The sequence below is a fragment of the Pelobates fuscus genome, chromosome 7 (genome assembly GCF_036172605.1).
Source record: "Pelobates fuscus isolate aPelFus1 chromosome 7, aPelFus1.pri, whole genome shotgun sequence".
Classification (NCBI taxonomy): Eukaryota; Metazoa; Chordata; class Amphibia; order Anura; family Pelobatidae; genus Pelobates; species Pelobates fuscus.
Genome location: NC_086323.1, coordinates 28,948,599 through 28,976,317, shown reverse-complemented (window position 1 = coordinate 28,976,317; position 27,719 = coordinate 28,948,599). Strand labels below are relative to the sequence as shown.

The 27,719-nt window shown below is 39.1% G+C and overlaps 1 protein-coding gene across 2 annotated transcripts; it reads right to left on the bottom strand.

Moving 5' to 3' along the window:
- Positions 1-628: 628 nt before the first annotated feature.
- Positions 629-26,688, bottom strand: USP1 (ubiquitin specific peptidase 1). 2 transcript variants are annotated; one of them, XM_063427859.1, is made up of 9 exons: positions 26,564-26,688; positions 25,608-25,817; positions 8,853-8,982; positions 7,616-7,723; positions 7,228-7,388; positions 5,803-6,473; positions 4,443-4,607; positions 2,776-2,977; positions 629-1,919 (listed from the first exon to the last, which is right to left on the bottom strand). In XM_063427859.1, exons 2-9 carry the CDS (start codon positions 25,775-25,777, stop codon positions 1,190-1,192), a joined length of 2,337 nt encoding a protein of 778 aa, XP_063283929.1. In that variant the 5' UTR covers positions 25,778-25,817; positions 26,564-26,688; the 3' UTR covers positions 629-1,189. The 2 variants fall into 2 exon arrangements, with proteins under 2 accessions (XP_063283929.1, XP_063283930.1); XM_063427860.1 differs by having other exon boundaries at positions 8,853-8,979.
- Between the last annotated feature and the right edge of the window lie 1,031 nt (positions 26,689-27,719).

The following is a 27,719-nucleotide window of genomic DNA, read 5'->3' as shown; positions in this document are numbered from 1 at the left end:
GCTCGCGCGGCCGGCTCCATACTATCCAGCGGCAGCAGCCTACAAAGCTCCCTCGGCAGGCAACATTAAAGAGCTGGCACATACCAGGCGCCAAGGCGAAATTTCTAATCACGCTGGCGCCTGTCAAGCTATATAAATTTTTTTAAACAGTTACCTGGAAAAACTCATTTTAGAGATGAGAAAGGCATGGTGTGTTGTTATGAAGGGTTTAGGCAATATTAAATTACATTTTTAAAGTTTAGGATATGGTCTAGTCAAACATTTGATACAAAAACCGTTTAAAGAACGAACAATTAGTCATTTTTTATACAAGAGAAAACGGGATGAAAAATAAAGATAAAAATTTAATCAGAACAAACAGTATATTATATAGAACTGTTATAAGAATTATTTATGCTCTGTACATTAGTAAAAAAAAAAAAAAAAACTCCAGAAGCCACACTTTATAAATAGTTAAACCATTCTGGATATCCCAGAATGTGTTAAGATTATTGCCAAGAAGATACCTTACAGGGGCCACAGTTCTTTATACATGTAAGTGACCTGATTTTTATATATATATATATATATATATATATATATATATATATATATATATATATATATATATATATATATATATATTTTTATTTTTAATTCACTTGGAATAGAAAACACTTTATTTAAAAATAGAAATTGATAAACGTAATACATGTTTAGCTGACAAATGTACACTTTGTAATCTATATATACACAAGCAAAATACAGTAAAAGGTCACGCTGGTGAGGACTAGTTACCTAGAGCTTCTTCAAAGCCTTTAGGAGTCAAAGGAATTCTATACATATATACACATATACTGGCAGTGGTAACGGTTACAAAGGGAACGTCCCACAGTGCTTAGTGTGCAGGACTGAAAGGTGTTTCCAAGTGGACAGTTTAATTGCTACTTAACTGAAGTTTAGAGGGCTGCGTGCTAATTGTGTAACATGTGTAACATCTTATCAGTACAGGCCCACCCACTGCAGCTACATTATAATGATGCCTTTATGCACGGTTTAGGTTAACATTCCCTTAAGCAGGACTCTGCAATCCATTCAGAGGTTAGAGCTTTAACTCACATGAAGCTCATACAGGGAGTTACATCTCTACACCAGCTGCATGGGTTGCCATAACATTACATATATTTGCATATAGCCTGTGAAGTGCATTTTATTGCTCTGTTATTTTCTTGTAAAACAAGAGATAAGGAGTGGATGTTGCTGGTGTGCTTGGGGAGATTGTACTCAGAAAGTCCCTTTCTTCTGTTACTTTCACTTCCGAATCATCAAAAAGAAGCCACTTGCCTTCATATTCTTTCAGGTTTTGCAGCAGGAATCGAGCAGCCTTCTCCAAGTTAAAGGTTGCAGAAGACCTAATTTCACTACATTCACCATTCTCAGCCTGACGTTCCCCGTTAAAGCTGCTACTCTCTGAGGCTATATTCTCTGGAAGCCCTGCTGAAGTCTTTTCAGCTTTTACAGTTTTGTTAGGAAGATGTTCAAAGTCAGATTTACTTTTTTGGCCTCCAAGGAGGCTGACTGTGTCAGAGTTCTTTTTATTCACTTTAGCAGAGGTGCCACCACCTACTTTAAACATGACCTCGCCATCATCATACCACTCGCCAGCTGCACGAGCTTCCTCTTCTGTGAGAGGCTCAGTCTTTACTGCGTCCTGGTTGCCATTCACCATTTTCACTGGGTCAAGATCAAGTTCCTGAAGATCTGTAATTTTAACATATGCCATGTAATGGCCGCTGCTTATTGTAACACCACTGTGCATTACCACTGCAAACAATCCGTAGCGATCCTTTGTTGGTTTTGTACTCCATTCCTCAAGGGACAAGTGTAATGGCGTTAGCAAAGGCGTTGTTACCTTGGAAAGCCCGCCATAACAGTCAAACCTAGAAGTAAGAAGTAATTAGTAATTGATTCCCACTTTTGTGTTAAATCACCACTCTCAACTGCAACATTGAGCCATGGATATGATTTTCTACAGTGATGACCAAACTGCCACAAAATCAGCACATCCATCACTGATCTAGCTGTGCTGACTCTCACTGACATTAGCTTATCTTTGCTCATTAACATTTCTGTGTAACTGAAATGTACACTCTCTACCTCTTTGAGGAGTACTTGGCTACAGAAGGTTATAAATCTTCTACAACAGTAACAGCTATCCTTGTTATTGCAGATAATTGTGGACCATATTTCTCTTGATTTGTGTAGTAGTCCACAAAAATCTGCAGTGCCACGGTTTGTTTGAATCTACCAAACAGTGGAGGAGAACCTGACCGGGACCGTCAAAAGCTACATGCGTCAGTTCCAATGGTTATAATTTCAGAGCTGGCCTAATCTGAAACGTAAAAAAGTCATGTAGAAAAAAAAAGGGAAAAAAAAGACTTTCAGTTTGAATGGTCACATTATACCATCTAACTTTTCTTTCCATACATTTCTTGTAGGAAACTCTATCAACCCACAGTTTTGTACTTGGAGATGTCCAGAGATCTGGCCAAAAGGTTATGGCAAGAATATGGAGAAAGATTAAAGCACGTACATCTCCCCTTGTACCCCCAGGTGCCACCATGCAAGTATCTGGGTCTTCTGGGGTTGTCTTCGCAAAAATAAACAACCGTTAATGTGTACCGCTTTACTTATAACAAAAATCGCTCAGGATTTTAATTTGAACTCGAGAGCACAATTATCGAGAATGCAAAAAAATATTTAAGCAAGAGAAATGAAAGTGTTACATTTACTTACTCTGAACTGTTTGCGGCAAAGCACTTTAGGTGAATAGTTACAATTTCTGGTATTTTATCGAAAAGTAAACTGCGTTCAGCCTCCGTATAATGATGGCAATTTTCACAGAAATATTTATCTTCTCCAACAATTCTTTCCACCGATGCAAATTGTGATATCGCCCACTTTAAACTCTTTGTTTCCACTCTAGGATCCGGAGAAACTAGAGATTTAAACAATGGCAGTAAATATACAAATATTTGGAACTAATGAGAAGTGCACCAAGTAACAAAATGTGTGAAATCTTGAAGATAGAACATCCATACCAGAAACTTGTCCAACATAATCTTAGCACACAATTATGCTACTCTTCATTGACCTCAAAAGAGAGACAAGCCTTATATTTTTTGATCACACTCATAGGGCACTTTGAGCACCATAACCACCACAGGGCGCTCCAGTGGTCAAAATGCAGAGAGTCTACCAGGTCCCTTCCCGTTGTTATAAGTCAATGAGTGTTACGTACTGGCTAATGTCATTTTTCCTTACCAAAAGGGTCATTCATTGGCTGAGAACACACTGCTGACCGTTCACAGCCAAGAACGCATTCTGTGCAAAAACAAAAAGAGCTACATCTCCTGCTGCCGTGGGATTAATCTCTGTATGAGCAGCGTTTAAAGCAAAACACTGGACATACATGTCCATGTCGTTATCCTCTCTTGCCTTGACTACTGTAATCTACTTCTCAGTGGTCTTACGTGCTCCCAACTTGCCCCATTACAGTTTATAATGAATGCAGCGGCAAGGCTCATCTTCCTGTCCGCCCACGCCTCCCCCTCTGTCAGTCCCTACATTGGCTTCCTGTAAGATATAGGGTTCAATTTAAGATTCTGACACTTTCTTACAAATCTCTACACAATGCTGCTCCCACCTACCTATCCTCACTAATACACAAATGTCCCATCTAGGCCCCTACACTCTGCCGGAGACCTACGTCTATCCTCTGTACTCCCACCTCTGATGCTCTAGGGCTGCACCATTCATATGGAAAGCCCTTCCCCTCTCTGTTAGACTCTCAGCCAATCTCCACTCCTTCAAAAATTCTTTGAAAAAAAAAACTTACTTCTTTAGGATAGCATATCAACTAAACTGTTAACAGCTTTCCCTCCTTGCCCCCCGATTTCTCTCCTGAAACGGTCATCAAAACACTAAGCCCTCAGTAAATAATATCCTAACAACCTACTTTTCTACCCTTACCTTTTGTGTCACTATACCCCACTCCCTCTAGCATGTAAGCTCATTGAGCAGGGCCCTCAATCCCTCTGTTCTTGTGTGTCCAACAGGAATAATAATAATAATAATAATAATAATAATAATTTAAAGCACCATGACCACATCAAATCACTAGAGTAGTCATAGCACTTGCAGTAACCATTTACCAGATATTTTTAATTGAAGGACTGATCTAAGCCTTCTCCTAGAAGGTTCCTGAATAGCAAGTCTTTCTATACAAATGGTATTTTCACAAACTTTCTAAATAATTACAAAACATGAAACAGACAACTTTAAATTCCAGTTTACCAGGCTCTTATTAAGTAAATACACGCATAAGGGGAACTACTGGAATTTCTGACTTGCTGTTGGGTTGTCATAATTATGCTTGATAATGGTGTAAGTTGTGAACTTACTGTCAGATGAGTCCTGTTCTTTACTGGACTCGTTCTCCTGCACAGGCACACTGATATCCTGAAAATCTTCTCTCCTCTCTGTGAAACTCTCGCACTCTAGACATCGCGTTCTCAGCACGAGTTGGCCTTGGAACAATTTCTCCACCAGTTCAAACTCAGATGACTCTACAATTGTCAATCATATTTCACATCAGTATACAAATTCCTACCATCATACAGTAAATAAAAACCTATGCATATAAAAATAACACTTCATACTGGCCAATAGTTTTAGACAAGATGTTTAAACAAAATTATTAAAAGCATTGCATTTTAAAATGAGTGCAACTTAATTCAGTTTAAGTACCGGTCTAGCAAAAATATAGCAATGCTAGTACTGCAACCTGAGAAGTTAAAAGGGACACTATAGTCACCAAAACAACTTCAGCTTAATGAAGCAGTTTTGATGTATAGATCATGACCCTTCAGTCTCACTGCTCATTTAGGAGTTACAATTGACTTGCACAGACTTTAACGTTTCCTGTAAAGAGTCATCTGCTTACACTTCCTTTATTGCAAATTCTGTTTAATTTAAAATTTCTTATCCCTGCACTGTAAATAGCATGCTAGACCTTGCAGGAGCCTCCTGTGTGTGATTAACGTTCAATTTAGAGAGCAGGAAAAACTTAAATTAAGTTACATCTAATTGAAAGTGAAACCATTTTGTGGTCATGCAGACGTTTAGTCAAAGCCGGTAGAGGTGTGGCTGGGGCTGCATAAACAAAATTAAGTGATTTAACTCCTAAATGGCAGTGAATTGAGCAGTGACACCAAGTGCTTCATTAAGCTAAAGTTGTTTCGTTGACTCTAGTGTCTCTTTAATTATACCAAGAGACATAGCATGTTGCAATACAAAAATGTAGAATGTATGGGATAGGTGTAAGGAATTGCATAACTGAGGCTGAGCATGTGAAAGGCATTCTAGTCCCCATTAGTTTATCATATCTTGTAAATTATGCTCTGGTACAGATTTAAAAAGATTATACACTTCGCTGGTACATCTATCAACACAACATAAAGTGCAGCCACTGAAGCACACTTTCTCTTGCCACAAATAATGGACACTACATTTATGAAGGTTAAATACACTGCATAGAATGGCAGTGTTCTGTTTCTTTTTCAGAAGCAGAAAAATAAATGTTGGTGATACCAGTAAGTCCAGTCTGATCATCATTTTAAAATCAACCTAAAACATCTATTTTCAGGCAAACTTTACAACTACCACTTCAATTTGCAAGTATTTACAGTCATTGTGCACGCATGTTTTAGACCGGAAATTTCAACCTATTATTCCTAGTTTCTACATTTGGATGATACCCACCATTCTGGGAGGATGCCACGGTTGCATTGTGTGTGTGACTGGATTTCTCAGAGTTACTTTGACCATTTACGCATTTTTCATTTTCGGATTCGGCACGGTTCTCGCTTGTTTCTGTTTTGCTTGAGGAATTTGTATGTTTGCTCAAGTTGCAGAACTTGGATAAAATGCTTGTCTGCTTATTAGATCGCAGCCAGTTCAATCCAAGCTTTGATTTTTTCTGTGTTGGATTGGAGACGCTATTTTCAATTCCTGCTTTTTGTACTGTGTTTGTTTGTTGATCTGTTTTTTCTTGTGACTTCCTCTTTGACCTGGTCAATCTGTGTTCTTCTGGTGGTAGTTCCTTTATTAATTTTGTCTTTTTCTTTGCATTTCCAACCTCATTATCACTTTTTCTTTTTCCATTTTCATTGGTCTCAATTGTGACTGCACTATTATCACATTCATTGTCGTTGCTGTGAGTGACAGATCCAGTTTCAACACCTTGCACATTCGCATCAAGTTTGGACTCTGTTGCTGTATCTGGGACCTGTGTTTTGCTGTCTGCCAACTGCAAACTTTTCACTTGTTCTTTCTTCAGGGCTTGGCATGCTTCCTGAATGTTTCCCAAAATACACTGGAGAACCTCCTGAGCGTCATGTTGCAAATAACCCTCATACATAGGGTTAAGTTCCCTTTTAAAATAAAATGGATTTCAGTAAATATTTTATTTTAAATCTATGCATGCAAAGATTTATATATATAAAAATTTTTTTTTTAAAAAAAAGTGTTAATGTGTTTCCATGTGCCATTTCTTGTGGAAACTAATTGGAAAAGGCATCTTTTCACTCTCATTGTGCAAGAAGATTCAACAGAACCAGTTTTGAAATCTTGCACATGTTCTCTCAATGCCAAATATGAGATCAACAGTATTTAGACTAAACAGAAGCAAAGCGCAGAGCCATTGTAGCTCCCCCAGTACACACGTGATTCATCACTGATAGATCTTAAAGTAAATATACAGTTTTTATACTTTTACTAGAAATTTGTATAATGCAATGCATAGATTAAAATGCACGCTCTATAAATACAGATCTATTAACAATGTTAGATGTATCTGAGACTATGAAATTCCCAATTTAAAAATAAAAATAGCAAATAGCAGCATAAGATTTCCCTGCTCATGACTGTTCTTTTTGTCTGGAGAGTGTCTTCTATAACAGCAGCAGGGCTTGATGTGTGCCTTTAAGGCATTCCAGGGAACATAGCATGAATGTGCATTGAACACACACGCACAAAAGGTTATACTATTCTTGCGACAGGTCTGCTTTAACAAATAAGCAAATAAAAAAAATAAATTAAAAAAATTAAAAATGAACTTCTAGCAAAGTGTTCCGATTATGTTTGTTTTACCAGCTTGCATCATATCTGGATTACAGCTGAACTTACCTCAGTGTGTTTAGAAGTCTTCTGGGCTGAGTGGCAAGTTCAGAATCATAACCATCTGGATTAGAGAGAAAATTGAGCTGAAGACGTTCAACGGAATGGATTAAAGAGCTTAAGCTGCAGATCACCTCATAACTCGCAGGAGGATCGTCTTTTGTGCTGCCCTGGAATTACGTCAACAATTTTGTTTATTTTTGTGAAGAGTGTTTGGTTTTTATTTAATACAGAAAGCAATTCCTCTGTTTTTATTTTGGCATTCTAGTAAAAATACTTTCCAAATTATCACAGCCCTAGTCCCTGATTTCCATTTAAATTGACTGAAGATATATCTCACATATCTACAGTACCAAGCTATGAACTACAAATATAACTTACACCAATAATATGTTACCTTGTCAAATTCTTGTTCGTTTTCTTCTTTTGGCTTTTCCCGCTTTTTAGAAATTACATCACACAATTGTTTGATTCCACTTTTAAATCCGGGACAGTAACATAATACCTACGGCACAATTTGCAAATAAAACAGGTCAGAAAATGTTCTTATAACAGACTGTAAAACAATCAGGAGGGCAAGGTGCTGAGGGAAGAGCCAACATTCGAAGTTCTGCATTACAAAATTGTTCCGGAGTGTTAAGATTCATATTAACATTTAATGGGACACTACACATTTTAAGTGTGATGTGTAGAATAGGCTACTGGTGTCTATGTTTAGCACTTTGTGAGAGTGGGGTACCCAATTTCTTTGTTAAGAAAATAAATCTTAATATTACAGATGTAGTTTTGTGACAATTTGCACAGCCAGATTTATGAGAGTTGAAGGTTTAGCTGCTTCTACTAAAGGCTGTACAGACCGCAGTTAACACAATAAAAATATAATTGAAACTATATGCAATCCAGTTCTCAAAGAAAATAAAAATATATATAAAAGCTAAGCAATTCGCCAGCTATAAAGCTTTCATTAAAAAGCTAAATTGCTAAGCGTAACTCCCATACATCTTTGCTGTGTAGGTATTTACTGGAAATGCACATCGCCTCAGGACTTCACTAGAACGTTAAAGGACCACTCTAGGCACCCAGACCACTTCAGCTTAATGAAGTGGTCTGGGTGCCAGGTCCAGCTAGGGTTAACCCAATTTTTTATAAACATAGTTTCAGAGAAACTGCTATGTTTATAAATTGGTTAAGCCTTCCCCCTAATCCTCTAGTGGCTAGAGGTGCTAGTGTAATTCTCACTGTGAAAGTCACAGTGAGAGCACGCAAGCGTCCACAGGAAAGCATTGTAAATGCTTTCCTATGCGACCGGCTGAATGCGCGCATTCAGCCGACGGGGCAGAGAGGAGGCGGAGAGCTCCCCGCCCAGCGCTGGAAAAAGGTAAGTTTTACCCCTTTTCCCCTTTCCAGAGCCGGGCGGGAGGGGGACCCTGAGGGTGGGGGCACCCTCAGGGCACTCTAGTGCCAGGAAAACGAGTATGTTTTCCTGGCACTAGAGTGGTCCTTTAAGTGAGATACAAAATTGGGTAGGACACAAGTGAGTGTCCCTTAAAATTATTGGTACTGCTAAAGGTTTAAATAAAGACATATGCACATAATTCACCTAGGATTATAAATAGCAGCAGTTATATAGGTACCTGGAGAATGCTGTTAAGATAGCAGGTATTGCCAAGGTTGTTGAACCCTACAAAGGGAACTAGGCTCTCTTTTTTAACACAGCACACAGAAGGGGATTCTTGTGCAGCAGGAACAACCTGATCACAACTTCTGAGAATGAAAAAAAAAAAAAAAAAAAAAACATAATTAGGCATATCTTCCAAAATTGCATTACATGTTAAAATACATCAGTTCTTTGTGATCCTGTACACAAAAATATGAATCTGTGTTGTCTGTATTATAGTTGAATAAAATTAAATGTAAACTCATAACCCAACTGTACGCACATCTATGCACGGAAACTAAGGAATGGGGGGGACTAGCATACATTGCATGATGGGAGAGAGATCTTGGTGAGGAACTTGAGGGAATAGAATGGCAGGAGATCTGGGAGGCCAACAGAACCACTTCTGTATGCGTGACATTACAGGAACAATCCTTAAAATGATGTTCCGGTGGTATACGACCCCAGTTATGCTATTCAAATTGCACAAAACCACTACAGATTAATGCTGATGGGGATGTGGAGAAAAGGGGACATACGTACATATGTGGTGGGAGTGTCCAGATTGCCAGGTTTTGGATGGCCACAAGGGACCTCCTAACAAAGGTGTTTACCAGAGCCCCAGATATGGACCCTTGGGTATATCTAGTGAACAGATCTATTGATGGCTAGACTAGAAGGGAGCAAAAACTAATTCACAAATTTACTCTAGCTGGAAGAAGAGCTATAGCACACACGGCTACAACCAGATATGCCACACATAGCGAGCGTTATAACGAGAATTAGGGAAGTACGCTTAATGGATGATCTGACTGCTGGGTTAGGGGGACCAAGGGGGCGTTCCAGAAACTGTGGGAGCCGTGGGATGATAGCCCACTGAGCACTTAGGTACCGGGAGGGTCTTCATAAATGTGCCTCGTTTCCCCTTCTCCCTTGGCCCCCCACCTCCCTCCCGCCCTCTGGTGCCCCGCCGCGTGTTTAGTCACCCCGATTTTTCTTTTCTTTCCTTACAGTCTTTGTCTGTCCTGGTCTTTTTCCTTCTCTTATATTGTATTTCATGTCTTACTCTTTGAACCTCTTTTTTTTTTTTACTTTATGTTTTAGTATATCACAGCCCTGGCCTTCACAGGGCAAGTAGCAAAAGAACTACGGATACATGGATCTCTATTTGTTTCCAACAGAAAGCACAATTTGTACTGTACATACGTGTCAGCTTATATCGACATTACTTCTACAGCTAACTAAGTACCCGAGTTTCTGTTTGGAAACATTACTTAAATATGTACATTCATATCAGGCCAGGTACTAAAAGTTTACTGTACGTTATTTGTTATAAAATATGTGTCATGGTCTTATCGGCTTGCATTAATGTATTGCACAACAAATATAAAGAACATACATGGTAAGCGGCAAAGGCTCACAGATACTGATGGCATTGCCCTAGCTTGCTGAGAATAAGAGCTGGTTCTGATATAAACATGATATTACCTATAATCAACGTTGTTACTTTTGATGCCAATGTATGGTTTTGCGCTCAAACAAAAATTAAAAAATGTGCATCTAGGCTCTAGAGACAAAAAAAGAGATAAAAATTCGACCATTTGAACCACGAAACGGCTTAAACCCAGACATTTACAGCTCTTGGAATACCCCCCAAAGAGTCATGGGGAAGAAACACAGAAAGCTGGCCCATGCGGAGGGACAGAGTCACCCAGACATCCGACTCTCCTTCAACAGGCCATCGCAGCAGGCCCGGCCAAATATGGCGCCTACGGAGCCACGCGGCTCTAGCGACTCCGAGCTGTCGCTGGAAGACGAGACAGCACAAGCGCCTCGAACACACAGCGGTGTATACCAGCGGGCTGATTCGGACTCCGACAGGTCCCCATCAACCAAAGGGGACATAAAAAACCTCCTGCGGGACTTGCGAGAGGTCTGGAAGGCGGACCTGGCTGGGGTGCAAGAGGAGATAGGAGGCCTAAACCGCCGCATGGGAGTGATTGAAGCCGGAGAAGAGGACAGGGGAAAGAGGCTGGACGACACCGACTCCCGGGTCAAAGCCCTCACCCAACAGGTGCAACACCTATCGAGAGCAGTGACCTCTCTAGAAGCAAGGCACCGAAGAAAGAACTTCAGGATCCGCGGTGCCCCAGAGTCAGTAGGCCAGGAAGCCCTGCTCAACTTTGCCCATGAAGTCCTGCAAGCACTTGGAGTCCAGGTAGGCGGCGAGCGGCCACCACTGGTATCGGCCTTCCGGGTCCGGAAAGCGCCTACAGCACCCGCAGATGCACCTCGGGACATTATCGTTGTCACAAGAGACACCTCAATAAAAACGGCTGTTATGGCACGATCCAGACAACTATCAAATATAGTAATTGCAAACGCCAAGTTATTGATTTTTTACGACTTACCCTTCGCAGTGCTCCTTGAACGGCGCAAGTTTGCTCACATCACCAGGATTTTACGAGACCAAGGTATCAAGTACCGGTGGGGGTTGTCGGGGACATTGGTGGTGCAGAGAGGAGAAGCGATACACACACTGTCGCCCTCCGAGGACCACACAGGGTTTCTAGAGAAACTTAATATACTGGGGCCGACCCCCTCAGAGCAGCAAACGGCAGAGGCCCGGACGGCCATGAACCCTACCACGAGAGGGAAACGCGGAACCAAGCCCACCGGAGACACACAGCTCATGGGGCGGCTGGATCCCCCATAGGAACCCCTGCTTTAACTGTGCCACGGCTAAGCCACCACCCAAGATGGGTACACCGGGACTACCGTATGAACTCACCACCAGAACTGTGTGCCCAAAAGGCATTACTCTACTCACAATCTTTGCTCAATAGTATATATGCCATATTGTCTTGTAAATATTTTATTTTATTTTATTTTTTACTTTTTTTAATTTTTTTTTTTTTTATTTTTTCTCTTCTATGTCTAACCTTTAGTTAATCGCATCCTCAGATTCAGCTGCAGACCGCAGGTCACCGGGGTCGCGGAGACACCCAGTATTATTCTCACATACCGCCACGCGGGTAAGGCAGGTTGGAAAGCCGCAACAGGGGGGTCTCATGGCGGCCGACACTAACAAAACCATAGGCTTCAGCAGCACCACCGCAGACACAAACAGACCCCATTTTAAGAGCCAACTTACACCACTTGCGACGTCTACACGTGTGGTAGTATCCCAAACACAATCAGCACCCCACAACGCATCAGACGAAAACCCACACAGGGAGCTCACAAGCTAATGGGTCGGTCCTACAAGACTGTCCGGGAGAGAGCAAGGGGGCCCCGTGGTGACCGTTTTATAATATTGTTTTTACTCTATGTTAGGTTACCCAGAGTTATTTTCTGTTTAATTTGATATATTACCCACGAGACACAATAGGCTTACTGAACACTTACCTCAGACTTGCTATCTGGGAGGTGGCGACTGGGTTAACCAAGCACCAAGATAATACGCCCTAGAGAGCTGCATTGCAGTAAACCAGCTCAGGATCTTGCTGGTAATGTGTTAGGTAAGGTTCAGGCCTTTAACCATGGTGGACTACAATCAGGGGAGCATAGCTGGCCTACATGTCCCTCCTCCATTACTTCTGCAGGTTCATATTCACTAGACCTGACGATCATTATGCAGGAATCTCTTGGATCATTCTGATTGAAAATGTGCATTGGACCCTAGGTGGAGCCAGCAAACCCTCATGTTTAGCTTATGTCCCCGATTAAGTTATTATTTTAATGGCAAATTATATAAACTGTGTTTTACTCATCATAGCAAATGTTTCATGATTACTGATATAACTCTTTTCGTACTTCCATACTTTTATAACCTGTCTCATAACAAAATGTGCAATTGTATACCGTCATAACCTTGTTTGATTACACCATCCCGCCTGTGTCTGCTGTCGTAGCACCACGGGACTGTTTGTTAAATCTATTGCACCAAAATAAAGAATTTAAAAAAAAAAAATGTGCATCTAAGTCTCTTATACTGAAAGGAACCAGATAGAGCGACTGTGGAACCCCTGGGTAGACTTCCTGGACAGTCATTAGGCTCATAACTTGTCCTTAAGATCCTGTTAAGATCAGTGGAACAGTACTCCACCCGACTTGGCACGTACGCCCCCACGTTACTGATATAACGAATGACTGCTAATCAGAAGTCTTAAAAGAAAATGAAACTTGATAAAATGGATAAAATGTCTACTTAACCTGTAAATATCTGTTGAATAGGTACGAGAATGGGTCATTGCCTAATTGCTTTATTGTCTAAATGCCTCACTGCACCTAACTTTTTTTTTTTTTTTTTTTTTTTTTACATCAGAACGGCTTCTGTCCCATGAGTTGGTATCGCTTAGGAATAGGGTAGGTGCCAATTCATCATATGTTATTGTATATACAAAAAGTTCTATTTAAGATTTCATCAAAATTCGTTTTATTATATTATTTTAATTTAACGTAAGACCGGCCATGGAGCATCAGCATCATGTCAATTGCCTTCTCGTAATCTATGTTAGCTAGTGAATGATGCCTAGCTCCCCTGGTCATATCTTATCAGACTAAACAAACAAAACATACGTGGAAAATTGTTCATTCACACAGTGCACCAGGGGCATTAGGGAGCATATCGCGGAAATTTATAAGTTTAAGGACCAGTTTCTTTTAGTATATTCTATGTTATTGGTTAGTGGATATCTCAGTTGTCCAGGGTTCCCATATCTTAATGTGTTTGTTTGTCATATTAAGGTTTCTATATACCTGTTTCTCCATTAAACGTTGATATCCTATTTGGGATTCCACCTCTCTCCATGAGGGAGTATTTACAGTTTTCCAATATCTGGCGATACAAATTTTAACCGCCATTAGAATATGAATTATTAGATATTTTATAGTTTTAATTTTAGTAGGAATATTCATATGTAGCAAGAATAGTTGTGGAGAAAGGTCCATTGTTATTTTGAGAATGGTATTGATTTTTGTGGATATCACTTGCTTTAAAGAATCCAAAGCATTGCAATCCCACCATATGTGTCTAAACGTTCCGTCACATCTTAAGCATCTCCAACAGAGAGGTTCTGTGGGAGAGTGAAATCTTGCAACTCTCGCTGGAACCATATACCACCTATGGACCAATTTAGTCTGTAATTCATACAAACTTATACTATGAATCGCTTTTCCAAGCAAATCGAATGACTCCCTCCATTGATCCAATGAAAACTCAGTTCCAATATCATTTTCCCATTTCAACATAGATTTCATTTTTCCCTTATTGTATCTACTATATAGAACCTTGTTTATTTTTGAGACCATATTATTCTTATGTTCTATACCAAGAACATTATCTATAAGTGAAATATTATGTACTGGTTTAGATTGTATAAAGTGTTTGATTCTAATATATGTAAAATGTTCGTTATCGAGTCCTTTTGTGTCAGTAAGAATTTGTTGAAACGATTTTATTTTAAGATCTGGTTTTAGAATATCAGCTAATTTTACCAGACCATTGTCTTTCCATTTTTTAATGTTAATGTCCTCTATATATATTTGTATTATTTCAATTGGTGAATTTATAGTTAGATGTTCTGTAATCTGTAATTTCTTCTTCAAAGTTTGTAAATTAGAAAAAATATCCAGTATTATCTTATTTTGTATTTTTAATTTAGCGAATGTTGAAGAATCAATCCAATATAACATTTTAATATCAAATATATTACTCGAGATTTGCTCTTGGTCTATCCACAAGTTGTCCATATTATCGTTATTCCATTCTAGGATATGGGAGAACATAATTGCGTCATGTATTTGATACACATCTGGGAATGATATTCCACCGTCCTTAAATTTTGTAGTTATGTATTTGAGGGCTATTCTTGATTTTTTTTTCCCCCATAGGTATTGTGAAAATATTTTTTGATATTCTTTTAATATGTCTTTTGGGACTTTCATAGGAATGGTTCTCATTATATATTCAAGTTTGGGTAGTAAATAATGTCTAACCGCATTAGATTTCCCTATCCATGATACGTATAGATTATTCCATTTAAGTAACGTATCTTTCATATCTTTGAGCAATGGGTAGTAATTAATTTTAATTATTTGGTTCCAGTCAAAGCTTATTTTAACTCCCAAATATTTTATGCTCTCACTCGACCAAATAAATGAAAATTTAGATTTTAGAGTTAGAAGTTGTTGTTCTGGTAAGTTGGTGTATATCACCTGTGTTTTATTTACATTGATTTTATAATTAGAGATAGATCTGTATTTCTCAATTAATTCCATAAAATGACATAATGAATCCTCACATTCAGTTAATGTTAGAATTATATCATCTGCATATAATAGAACCTTGACTTGTTTGCCGGCAAGATGAATCCCTTGAATTTTTTGGTCTAATCTAATGGCTGAGGCGAGTGGTTCTATAGTCAAAGCATATAGCAATGGGGCAAGTGGACATCCCTGGCGTGTACCATTATTTACATCAAACCATTCCGATGCAATACCCCTTCCCATAACCCTCGCCGTTGGGTTAGTATAAAGAGACCAGATCAAATCATATATGAAATCTTGAAACCCAAATGCTTTGAGGACCCTCGACAGGAACAACCAGTTTACCCTGTCGAAGGCCTTCTCTGCATCCACGGCCACAAACAACGATGGGATCCTATTATCATCTATTACCTGTATTAAATTTAAAAGTCTGCGTACATTATGAGCTCCTTTCCTACCCATGATAAATCCGGCTTGATCCGGATGGATTAAAGTCGGGACAATTTTTTTTATTCTATCAGCTATTATCCTTGAAAAGATCTTTATATCGATGTTTAATAACGAAATAGGTCTATAATTCGGTACAAAATGTGGGTCTTTCTCTGGTTTTAAAATGGGAGTAATCATTGTTTGTAACATTTCGTTGGGGAATTTTTTCTGGTCTCTTACTTCATTATAAACTTTAAAGAGAAGAGAAGCAATAGGGGTAGAAAATGTTTTATAAAAGGAATCTGTTAGACCATCTGGTCCCGGAGCTTTCCCTTTGCGGAGTGTTTTTATAGCATGGGTAATCTCTGTCATAGATATCGGAGATTCCAAATCTTTAATCTGTTCTATATTAATTTTTGGTAATTTACAGGTAGATAGGAAAGTATCTATCTCTTCAGGCGTTGAGGTAATCTTTGGGAGGTTATATAGTGACTTATAATATTGACCAAATACTTCCCCTATGTCAATTGGGGATAAATGATCTTTGTTGTTATATTTGATCTTTGTAATTCTTTGTTGTCTTTTTTTGAATTTTAGTTTATCAGAAAAAACTTTACTCGTTCTATTTTCTCCATGATACCACAGCTGTTTTAACCTTATAATTGCATTGTTCACTTTATTTGATAAACTAATTTTAATTTGAGTTTGTATTTGTTTAATTTTGTTTAATTTTAATATATTGAAATCTTTTTTATTAGTATTTTCTAATATGGCTAGTTCTATATAGAGATCCGTTAAATTTTTCCCCTGTTCTTTTTTCAATTTTGCTCCAATTTTTATAAAATTTCCCCTCATGAAACATTTATATGTACACCAAAGAGTAGTATTGGATACTTCTTTATTATCATTAAATCTTATAAATTCTTCTGCTTGGTCTTTCAAGTATTTTAGGCCAGATAGTGAGTCTAGAATTTCATCTTTCATCCTCCAAGGTGTAGTTACCTTGGTGTCATTTTTTTGTTTAATATTAGTTATTATCGGTGCATGATCTGACCAGGATATATTATCAATGTTAGAATTCTCAAACTTATGTAATCTGTACGAATTTGTTAGAAAAATGTCTATTCTAGAATAGGTTTTATGTACATGAGAGAAATACGAATAATCCCTGGTGTTAGGGTGATGAACCCTCCAGATATCATATAGATCGTGTTCTATCATGGCATTAGTAAATGATCTGGCATTATTAATTATTTTTCTTGTATAATGATTACTCTTATTAGTTAGTGTTCTATCCATTTTTACATCTGGTGTAACATTCATATCCCCAGCTATTAATAAAGTTCCTTTTTTGATTTTTTCGATTTCCTTAAAAAGTGATTTAAAAAATTTACTAGAGTAGATATTTGGTGCGTATAGATTTACTAGTGTATATATTTCTTCGTTTAACTTACAGATTAGAATCAGACTTCTACCTTGGTTATCTTTTTTTTCCATGATAAGTTCGAATTTAATATATGCTGAAATTATTATTGCAACTCCTCTCTTCTTTTTAATATAGTCTGATGTAAAAATTATTGGGAATTTGGAAAATTTCCAGTAATTATTTTTCTGCTTCTGCCAATGTGTCTCCTGAACGAAACATAGGTCTATTTTATTTTTCCTAATTGTATCATATAAATATCCTCTCTTTTGGGGGGTGTTCAGACCCTGGGCATTAATAGATAACACCCTAACCATATTCGCAGATCTTTACTGATCCTTTGTAATCTATAGTAATAATTTTGAGAACTTCACTCCACTTCACTCTCCATATGCCCCTGGTGCACACATTCATACATACAAGTAATCCTATATCCCTTAAAGGAAAACAGGGTCTCCAGTTTGGAATAATCCCTGGATAATATTCCACTGGATTATACATTGTCTAGCTACTCCAAATTGAGCTCCTAGCTAGAGCACAGTTGCTGACGTGGTGTGTGGATGGGGAGAGGAAAAAAAAAAAAAAAAAAAAGGGAGGGGGAAGCACGAGAGAGAGGAAAAAAAAAAAAAAAAAAAAAAAAAGGATAATTGATACCAACACACACATACACATACATGTATACAGATTCACACACTCACCCGTATCTACATATATGTATATAGACATACACGGATATATATACACACTAATGAGCCCTTCCCATCCAAATACCTTGATTTTTATGATTATTTCTATATTGACTGCCCAGGCCTTCAGCTTCATTGTGATTTTAGTAATATATCTCTGATTATCACCATTCACCACCATCAATATCCTATTATAATATTAGTAGTGTTAATTATCTATAATTATCTATAATGTGTATTGTGTATATTGTGTATTAAATTTTGTTCCCTTAATCCATTTTATACGTGACCTCTGTTTCATTATCTCTAAAGAAAACAAAGGAAAAGAGAAAAAAAAAAAAAAAAAAAAAAAAAAAAAAATAAAGGAAAAAACTATAAAATGCATTTTAAGTTATCTGTTATTTGATTCAGGTGTTGTGTATTTGGATTCTAAATTACCCCATTTCATTGAGGTATCTACTGAGTCCAATTTTCTTTAAAGTTGCTCCCCCTTGATTGTTAATTTTGCCTAAAAAATAGTTTAAATGTTATACGTGTCTTTCTATTATAAGTGCCAGAAAAAAAAAAATTTTTTAGCGTGAGAAAACCCTAAATTAATCTCTATTAAACGCCTTCACACTCGCTATAGGTCACACTGTCACACAGTTGTTATAGGACGGTATAGAGAATTTAAGATTCTATGTATATGTTTGGTCGTTCATCATAGTCTACAGTTTCGTTTATAATCCTGCTAATGTTATTTTCTTCATTATGTCTATATTTCTATTATTTTATCATTTCTTTTTCAAATAAACCATAATTCATTATTCGTTTAAAAAAAAAAAAAAAATTCCCTCTCCTCTACTTAACCCCCATACACATCTCTTTTTCTATGTATTTTTGGCGGTGGCGTTCCGTTTAAAATAGTCCCAATTTACCCAGATCCTCTAGTGGGTCAGAAATAATTATAGTTTTCCCTTTATGAGGGATAATTAGTTTTACAGGAAAGCCCCATCTGTAGTGAATATTATTTTTTCGTAGTTGCAGTGTTATATCTTGGAATTTTTTCCTAGTCATACGTGTGGCTGCTGATAGGTCAGGGTATATGGTGAGTCCTGAAAACTTTTCATCATGTGGTCTCTGGTATCTGATTTTCTGTAGAAACTTATCTTTTGTGAGGCAGTTCATAAATCGGACTATAACGTCCCTAGGCTCAGAGGGGTTAATTCCCGTTGGTTTTGGTAACCTGTGCCATCTTTCAAAAGGATGTACTCCTTCATAGTGGTTATCAACAAATTGGTCCACAAATTCTTTTAGGTATTTTTCCAGATCATCGTGATTAATATTTTCTGGTATACCTTTTATACGGATATTATTCCTTCTTGATCTATCCTCTATTTCTGTGAGTTTCTGTTCGAGAGTTAGTATTTTAGATTTCATTAAGTTATTTTGTACCTGAAGCGTTTGGATTTCATCTTGTAATTTTATGAAACTTTGATTTTGGTTTTCTAATTTCTCTTTTATTTCTATTACTTCATTTTTAAGTTCAGTTGATGTTACTTGGAGGTCTTGTTTAATCTTACAATACAGATTATCCAATGCTTCTATCATACTTTCTTGTGAGCATGTTTTTTGTGTTATTGCACTCCCTGCTTCTATATTGATTTGGAGCAGGGAGTCCTCTGGTGTAATTGATAATCTTGTTTGTTTTGGTGGGGGATTGTGTGATATTGGGGAGTAAAAGGTGTTTATGCCTCACTGCACCTAACTTTAGATGTCCACCCAAAGGATATCGTTGATTGAGATGTATGTCATATAATACGCTATATAAGGTTTATTATATAAAACACTGTAAAAGCATATGTGACTTGTTGTCGAAGATGTATTACCCCACCCCTCCCCACCCCACCCCCTTTCTTTATTCTGTATTCCTACCCTTTATAACTTTGTGAAAATAAAAATCTTAAATTTAAAAAAAATAAAAATGTGCATCTAAGAAAAACCAGTCCCGAGAACGCTACTGAATAATGTTGCTTGTTACATGACAGGTGTACAGGCTTTGTCAGATTGTGATTTTGCAATGCACAACAAAAATAAAGAATTAAAAAAAAAAAAAAATTTAATGTAAAAGGGAACGGTCACTGCTCTCTATGCTTTCTCTAAGCTGACTGTTCGTTACAAAGGGCAGAGCTTATAACGAATCTTGATCTCATTCAAACCAAATCATTAGAAGGCAAGTGTGCATGCACACCAATACTCTATGAAGCCATCTAATTGAATAGCCAAGTTTAACTGTTATTGGAGAGGATGTGTCTCTAGTAGCGGAAACTTGACATCCACTAGATTAGAAGCATGTTAAACCCTTAAGGACTGAGCCAAATGTACAAGTTGTGAACAAAAAAAAAAAAGGTAAACAAAACCTGGCATTTGCGCTATATGTCTGCCCAACCGTAATTCACCTCTTTCATATTAAATGCACCCCCCTTATTATATATCATTTTATTCAGGGGAAACAGGGCTTTCATTTAATATCAAATATTTAGCTATGACACATAATTTAATATAAAAAATGGGAGAAAATAAGAGAGTTATTTTTTTAGTTCTACATGACATTTTAACTGTCAATGTCATAATACTGTTTGCTTTTACTGCAATAAAATACACATATTTGTATTCAGCAAAGTCTCACGTGTAAAATAGTACCCCCTATGTACAGGTTTTATGGTGTTTTGGGAAGTTACAGGGTCAAATATAGCATGTTGAAATTGCTATTTTCTGTTTTAGCAGGGATTTAAATTTTATACAAAAATGACAACCTCATCTATAAGGAGACAAATGAAAAACATTGTAAATAATTACTCTGAGGCTGAAATAAAAGTTCGGAAAGCCGACAGCCGAGCCTTCCCAGTGATATTAACGGCCGAACTAACCCCCTACAATCCCATAAACGACTAAAATTACCTGGAGCCCACATGGGACGAAAATCCAAAAGACCAGTACCAAACAAGCCCACCCCAGGGCTCACCATCGGGGAGATGTGGAAGCAAGCACGAGGCACCAGCGACCACAACATGGCGGCGATGCATGGAGGATGCTCTGACTTTTCCGAGGATCTCTCGGAAGAACAAGAGGAGGATTATCCGCCACCTCCGGTCTCACAACGGAGTGCAAAACATAGCGGGACTGGGACAGACACCGAACCAGTTACCACGACAGTCCTCAAGGCGCTTTTAGCAGACCTCCGACAACACATCCACGCGGACGTCGCGGCACTGCGTGAGGACTTGAGAGGCCTGACAGGCCGCATTGACAAAGTAGAAAGAACTACCCAGACCAACTCCCAAGACATTGCCACGCTCCAACAGGCCGTGCAGAACCTACAGCTGCAGTCCCAACAGTACGACCGCCACCTCGCGGCACAAGATGATTCCAGGCGGAGACTCAATATGAAAGTCAGGGGGGTACCCGAGGATATACTGAAAGCAGACCTACCGAGGGTCGTGCGGCGCCTGATAACGACATTACTACCTCCTACACAGGCAAAGTCAATCACCCTTGAAAGCCTCTTCAGGGTACCCAAGCCAGGAAATGCACCGGCCAAAGCCACGAGGGATGTAATCACCTTCCGTAACCACACTGATAAAGCGGTGGTCCACGCTGCCCTGCGAGGGAAAACCCCTCTCCACTTTGAATCAATGGTGCTAACCTTCTTGGCGGATCTGTCAGCTGGCACACTGGTATGGCGCAGGTCACTCCGACCGCTTACCACCCTGCTGCAACATCACAAGCTGACCTACCGCTGGCGGCTCTCCCGCACACTCACGGTACAGCAAGGGGTGGACAAACACGACGTTCAAGACATCCAAGAGGCCCCAGCCCTGCTACGGACCCTAGGCATAGCACAGGACACGCTACCCGGCTCTACCTCCCCAACCCACACATGGGACCCGGCGAGGACCGTACCGTTCTTCCCCCAGGGCTCCACGCCGGATTCCTATGCCGCGGTCACCACATAGAGCATCAAGCCCAGCATAGCCCGGTGAGTCCCTCACACACCTAATCAGTTCCTCACACAAAAGGACCTGGCAAACTTATCCTACTGGCCACCGAGATCCTGGGCCGATTCAACTGAAAACACCCAAAGACTACACCTGAGCCCCACTGTTAACACCTAGGCATGGACTACTCACTGTTTGTTATCTACCGTTTTGATGACCGAGAGGCATACTAGGAGTACCCCCACTGTTGGTGCATACCTACCCGAATACACGCCAGGACTGGTGCTCACTCACCGAAAGACATACAATCTCCCACTAAGACAGGATTTGATCGTACGCACACTGAACAGCCAGATACAGCGGGCGCCCCCTTTTTTTGTTGCAACCAGGGATATCTTTTGTATGGGTTAATTTGGCAACCAGTGATATCCTACAAACGCCTTATATTGGCAGCCAGTGATATTTTTATCTGGCTACCGGAGCTCAACACCCGCTCCACGGCTCTGCTGGGACACTTGTTGAGATTGTCTACACTGCGGTCATGCACGCCTACAGACTGCAGAGGTCTACCTACAGCAAGGGAGCAAAATGTACCTTGATTTTACATATGTTGCGTTCACTGTTTTATTTACTTTTCCTTTGCCCTATAACCCTTATAAATGCAGCTACACACTACGTGCAACACTAGCCCACTGTTGCTAACTAACCACTATGCCCAATATTCTAGTAGCACAGAATATCTGTAACAAGCAATCCACCTAACACACGATCCTGTAAACCACGGCCCTGTTGAGACGCATTCTACCTGCTGCCTGCCATACGGTGAGCACTAATCATATCACCCCCTGCTGCTCGCCCACCTACTATACCTGAACAGGGAGGATACTCCTACCATGACTTGCCACCCAGTGGTTGCAAGCCCGTTTCCGAGTATATATATCTTATATCTTATTTAGTCTTCTAACGCCTGGTTTCTCCCCATATTCCATAGCAGCCACAGAGTGATCCAGCTTTATGGCATAAGCAAAGGTTCTAGTGTGTTTACTGCCCCTTAAAAGCTACGCATATGACACTACTCTGTCATCTTGCATATTATTTTTCCTTGATCGTAAGGTTAATGTCTCACAAGACATGCTTATTGTCTATAACATGTGCAGCACTATTGCCGTGCATGCTATATCTATGCCTAATACTATATCACTTTGGTTAATCATACTATCAGTTGTACGTTCTGATGTGTCTAAAGCCTTTGTTTATATGCACACTACAGCAATATGCTTACTATTACTGAGAGCTTGACTACGACATTTCTAAGCACAGATATCTATGATCTATGATCCAACTCTTTGTTATTATGTGGATCTTGTGCAATAAGTTTATGTTCCTAGCTGGTTTCCTACTCTCCTAACACTCCGGTACTTTACCTTTACTCTACTGAGAATTTTCTCCATCACGTCTTGCATGTTATGACTCTTACTTTCGTGACCTACTTTTTGACGTGTCTGCATTGCTTGTCTATATTCATACCTAAAAAATGTGCCAATACTATAATGCCATTTATGTGAAATACTGTGATATTACTGTTCTTACACAAGCTATTGTGGCATCGTACGATGTTGTGTTACCTCGTGCACAACAAAAATAAGAATTTCTAAAAAAAAAAAGTTCGGGAAGCCACCTCCAATGACCCATGGGGTCCCTCCAGTTCCCTCATGACGGAAATAGTGGATTTGACTTGACTTACGTTACATTTTAAATTTAAAAATTCGCCAGATTGGTTACGTTGCCTTTGAGACTGTATAGTAGCCCAGGAATTACATTTACACCCATAATGGCATACCATTTGCAATAGTAGACAACCCAAGGTATTGCAAATGGGGTATGTCCAGTCTTTTTTAGTAGCCATTTGGTCACAAACACTGGCCAAAGTTAGCGTTAGTATTTGTGTGTGAAAAATGCAAAAGACGCCAATTTTGGCCAGTGTTTGTGACAAAGTGGCTACTAAAAAAGACTGGACATACCTCATTTGCAATACCTTGGGTTGTCTACTATTGCAAATGTATGCCATCATAGGGGTAATTTTCATTCTTGGGCTACCATAGGGTCACAAAGGCAACGCAAGCAATCTGGCGAATTTTAATGTGACAAAAACGAAACACAAGCCTTATATTTGACGCTGTAACTTTTTAAAACACCATAAAACCTGTACATGAGGGGTACTGTTGTACTCGGGAGACTTCGCTGAACACAAATATTTGTGTTTCAAAACAGTAAAAAGTATTGCAGCAATAATATCGTCCGTGTAAGTGCTGTTTGTGCGTGAAAAATGCAAAAAACGTAACTTTTACTGGCGATATCATCGTTGGAATACATTTTACTGTTTTGAAACACTAATATGTGTGTTCAGCGAAGTCTCCCGAGTAAAACAGTACCCCCCATGTACAGGTTTTATGGTGTCTTGGAAAGTTATAGGGTTAAATATAGTGCTAGCAAATTAAATTCCCTATACTTTCGGCATGGGTGGTCAGGCAGGTCCCGCTAATTGTAATTAATTAGGATAACTAATTATGTAAAACTATTACATAAATATATGTGTAGTATATGTGTAGTATATATATATATATATATATATATATATATATATATATATATATATATATATATATATATATATATATATATATAATTTATTTTTTTAATAATTTTATTTATATATAGTGATATATACGTATATATTTAGATATATATCATTTCGTTCTACGTGTATTTTGATATAAATATATATATTAATATCACAATACAGTTAGAACGAAACAACACACATCGATATATTTAAATTATTTAATTAATTTTTTTATTTTATTTTTTAACGTATTTACATATTTTTTAAATATATATATATATATATATATATATATATATATATATATATATATATATATAGTTAATCAGTATCAGTCTACGTGTAATTTGATATTAATAGCAAAATACACCTAGACGGGGTGGGTATGTGTATATATACATACACACACACACACACACACTCTAAGTATATTATTTATTTATTTTTACACTGATTTAATTAATTTTTATTTTTTTCCAGCCAGCTATCCCGGCCATGTGATTGTGAGGTCCTCGCAAGGACCTCACTCTCACATGGCCGGGGGGGCTGCTGGAGGGCGGACGTGCCGCGGGGGGCTCCCTGGGAGTCCCCCCAACCGCGATCGCCGGCGTGGGATCGCCAGCGACCGGTTAAGTAAAAAAAAAAAAAAACGGAGGGCGTACAATTACGCCCGGCGGCGTTTAGAGCCGCTTTTAAAAAAGGATGTAATTGTACACCCTCCGGTCTTAAAGGGCTAATCCTGCAATTTAAACATTGACATAAAACAGCAGTGTTTTTAGCTGACCAGGACATGGCACACAGACCAATTCATTGAGATGACAGTCTCTGTGCCTATAGTGTCCCTTTAACCCCTTAAGGACCAAACTTCTGTAATAAAAGGGAATCATGACATGTCACACATGTCATGTGTCCTTAAGGGGTTAAAGAAATTAGATGGGATGGTAAAGACACAGACTAGGAAGTTTAGGCTCCCAAACTCAGTAGTACGCATGCAGTTGATGGTTCAGATGCTCCTCCTGGAAGACTGATGAATTTAACATGCACAGGAACAGAAATACACCTACTCAGTGCTGCTGTCAGTTAAAATGTTGTCAATGTAATTCAAGCCAAGCAGTTGGTTTTATGATCCTGGTACGGTCACAGGATCAATAAATGACTGCATAACATTTCCTATTAACAGCACCACTTACATGTACACAAATCATGTTGGTATTCTTGACTTGGTATTAAGCGCATGTTAGTTTCATTCCAGTGCAAGGTGAAGCATGATGCAAAAAAAATCAGAACATCTCACACACACAAGCATATAAGTTATATTTCCTACATTTCCGTCTCCTTCTCCTCCATATTCTGGCTTTCAGTTGACTGTGTATCAAAATCAAGAGCTCTTTTTGGTTCTCTCTTCTGGAAGAAGCGCAAAGACAGTCTGCTCTTTTTCGTTGGGCTGGACTTGGCCAACACAGTCTGACTTTCACATTGGGTGACACCAGGCATTTTTGTGGCGCAGTGGTGCCTCTGATCAAAAAAAGAATGCCTATGGGCAAAAGGAAAAAAATAACATGGTATTGCTTTTAGAAATGACAGAATGCATCAATTTCAGCACCATCTAATACAGCAGGATATTAACACTTCTTGAGGGTAGCAATTCCAAGAGAGTTTTCGAATTTCTCCTAAACATGATGTCTCTATTGGCAATCTTTCAACTATTACACCCAAAACATTTGCAATTTCCATGGGCCTTGAAGAATGGAGTTTATATCCCCACTATTAGAACATAAAATATTACTTGTGGAAGTATATGCAGATCTCTGGAATAACTGCACTGTATTTTTTTTTTGCAGAATAACCGTTTGATTATTTACAGTCCTTTCATTGTATCACATACTGCTGTGCAAGACCTGATTACCTGCAGTGACATTCTCGTCTAAGATAAAGTAGGCAGTGATGGCTAACTATGGAATGTTTTTTTACAGACTACGAAAACACTAAACACTAATGCACAAAGAATAAATAAGTCAAAGATATTCAACACCACACTTATTTACAGGCCGTGAAACAGCAGTTCATTTTCGTACTTGGTAGGTTATGAATGAAGAGTAATTCTTTAAAATAAAAAAACTAGCCCCTCGTCCTAACTAGCCCCAAGTGTGTGTGGTCCCTGAGGGCTGGGACTCCCAGCTCCCACATGGCCGAGCAGCCCTCACACAGCCCGCGGGGACAGCTACCTGCCGGCCTCGCCACACCCGACCCCGGCTGGGAGGGAAAGTAATAGCCACTAACCCAGGGGTCTGGTCACATTCCGCCGTGTGTCAGGCCGCACCGCCAATACCGGAACCCGCCTTTCCCGATCACACGTCATCAGCCGGCGCACCCTCCCACTTCTTCTCCTCAGTCGCGGTAAAACAGAGCAGCCCGCGGATTGGTGGAATGCGGTCACGTGGGCATGTCCTCGGCACATACACCAAGGGGCGGGGACACGTGACGCGAGAACTTGGCCGCTCTGCCATTGGTCGTGGGATGAGCTAGTGGTTTGAAAGGCGGTGGCGGTTGCAAGGAGTTGGCAGTTGGGAGATTTGGCGGGAAAACGCTCTGTAGAGGAAAGCCAGTGCTTTCTGACTGAGCGTAAAATCACTCCCTGGGGCTATTCACTAAACTGGGGAATGCATGCTTTAGGCCTTAATAACTGTGAATTCTTCCAAATCAAGTAGACTTTACTGTATTCACAGTTTAGTGAATACACAGCCATTGTATCTGTCTGTACACATGGCAACCTACCTGCTCGGAGGAGACATAGGAAAATCACTGGTTGATAAAAAAAATAAATACATTACATAATCAATCTGCTGCAGAAAGAATTAAACAAAGATTGGTTTCAGGAGGCAATATTGGTTTATGAATTTACTTACCTCTTACAACATTGGAAAATAAATACACAGTACAGCTAGGGCAGCACTTTTTATGTACTGATCAACAGGATAAATAAAAGAAGCACATTTATACTCTAGTATTAATATATATATTTTTTATTAAAGGGGTACTATGCACCATAACCACTACAGTATGCAGTGGTCGCAGGAGTGCCTAGGTGACAGAACTGTAATCTACCCAAACTGTTCACGAATGGATTGACACTTCCCTCACTATGAAGACCATTTTGTTATTGTTGGCGTTTATGTAGCGGCAACTTTTTCCACTGTTATAAAGAGGGAAAATTGAACAATAAATGAGACAATTACAAAATGTTATAGGGATTTGTTGAGGAGGATCCAGCTAAAACAAGTTTAGAATCTAGAGGAGGTGGGGTATAAACAAATACAATGGGGAGGGCAGCAAGGGGAAAAGCAACCAAACAAGGTGGGAAAGTAGCAGAATTGGAGGGGTGAGTGGAGTATGGCCCTTTAGGAGAGAACAAGAGACAGATTTGTAACAGTTTTTC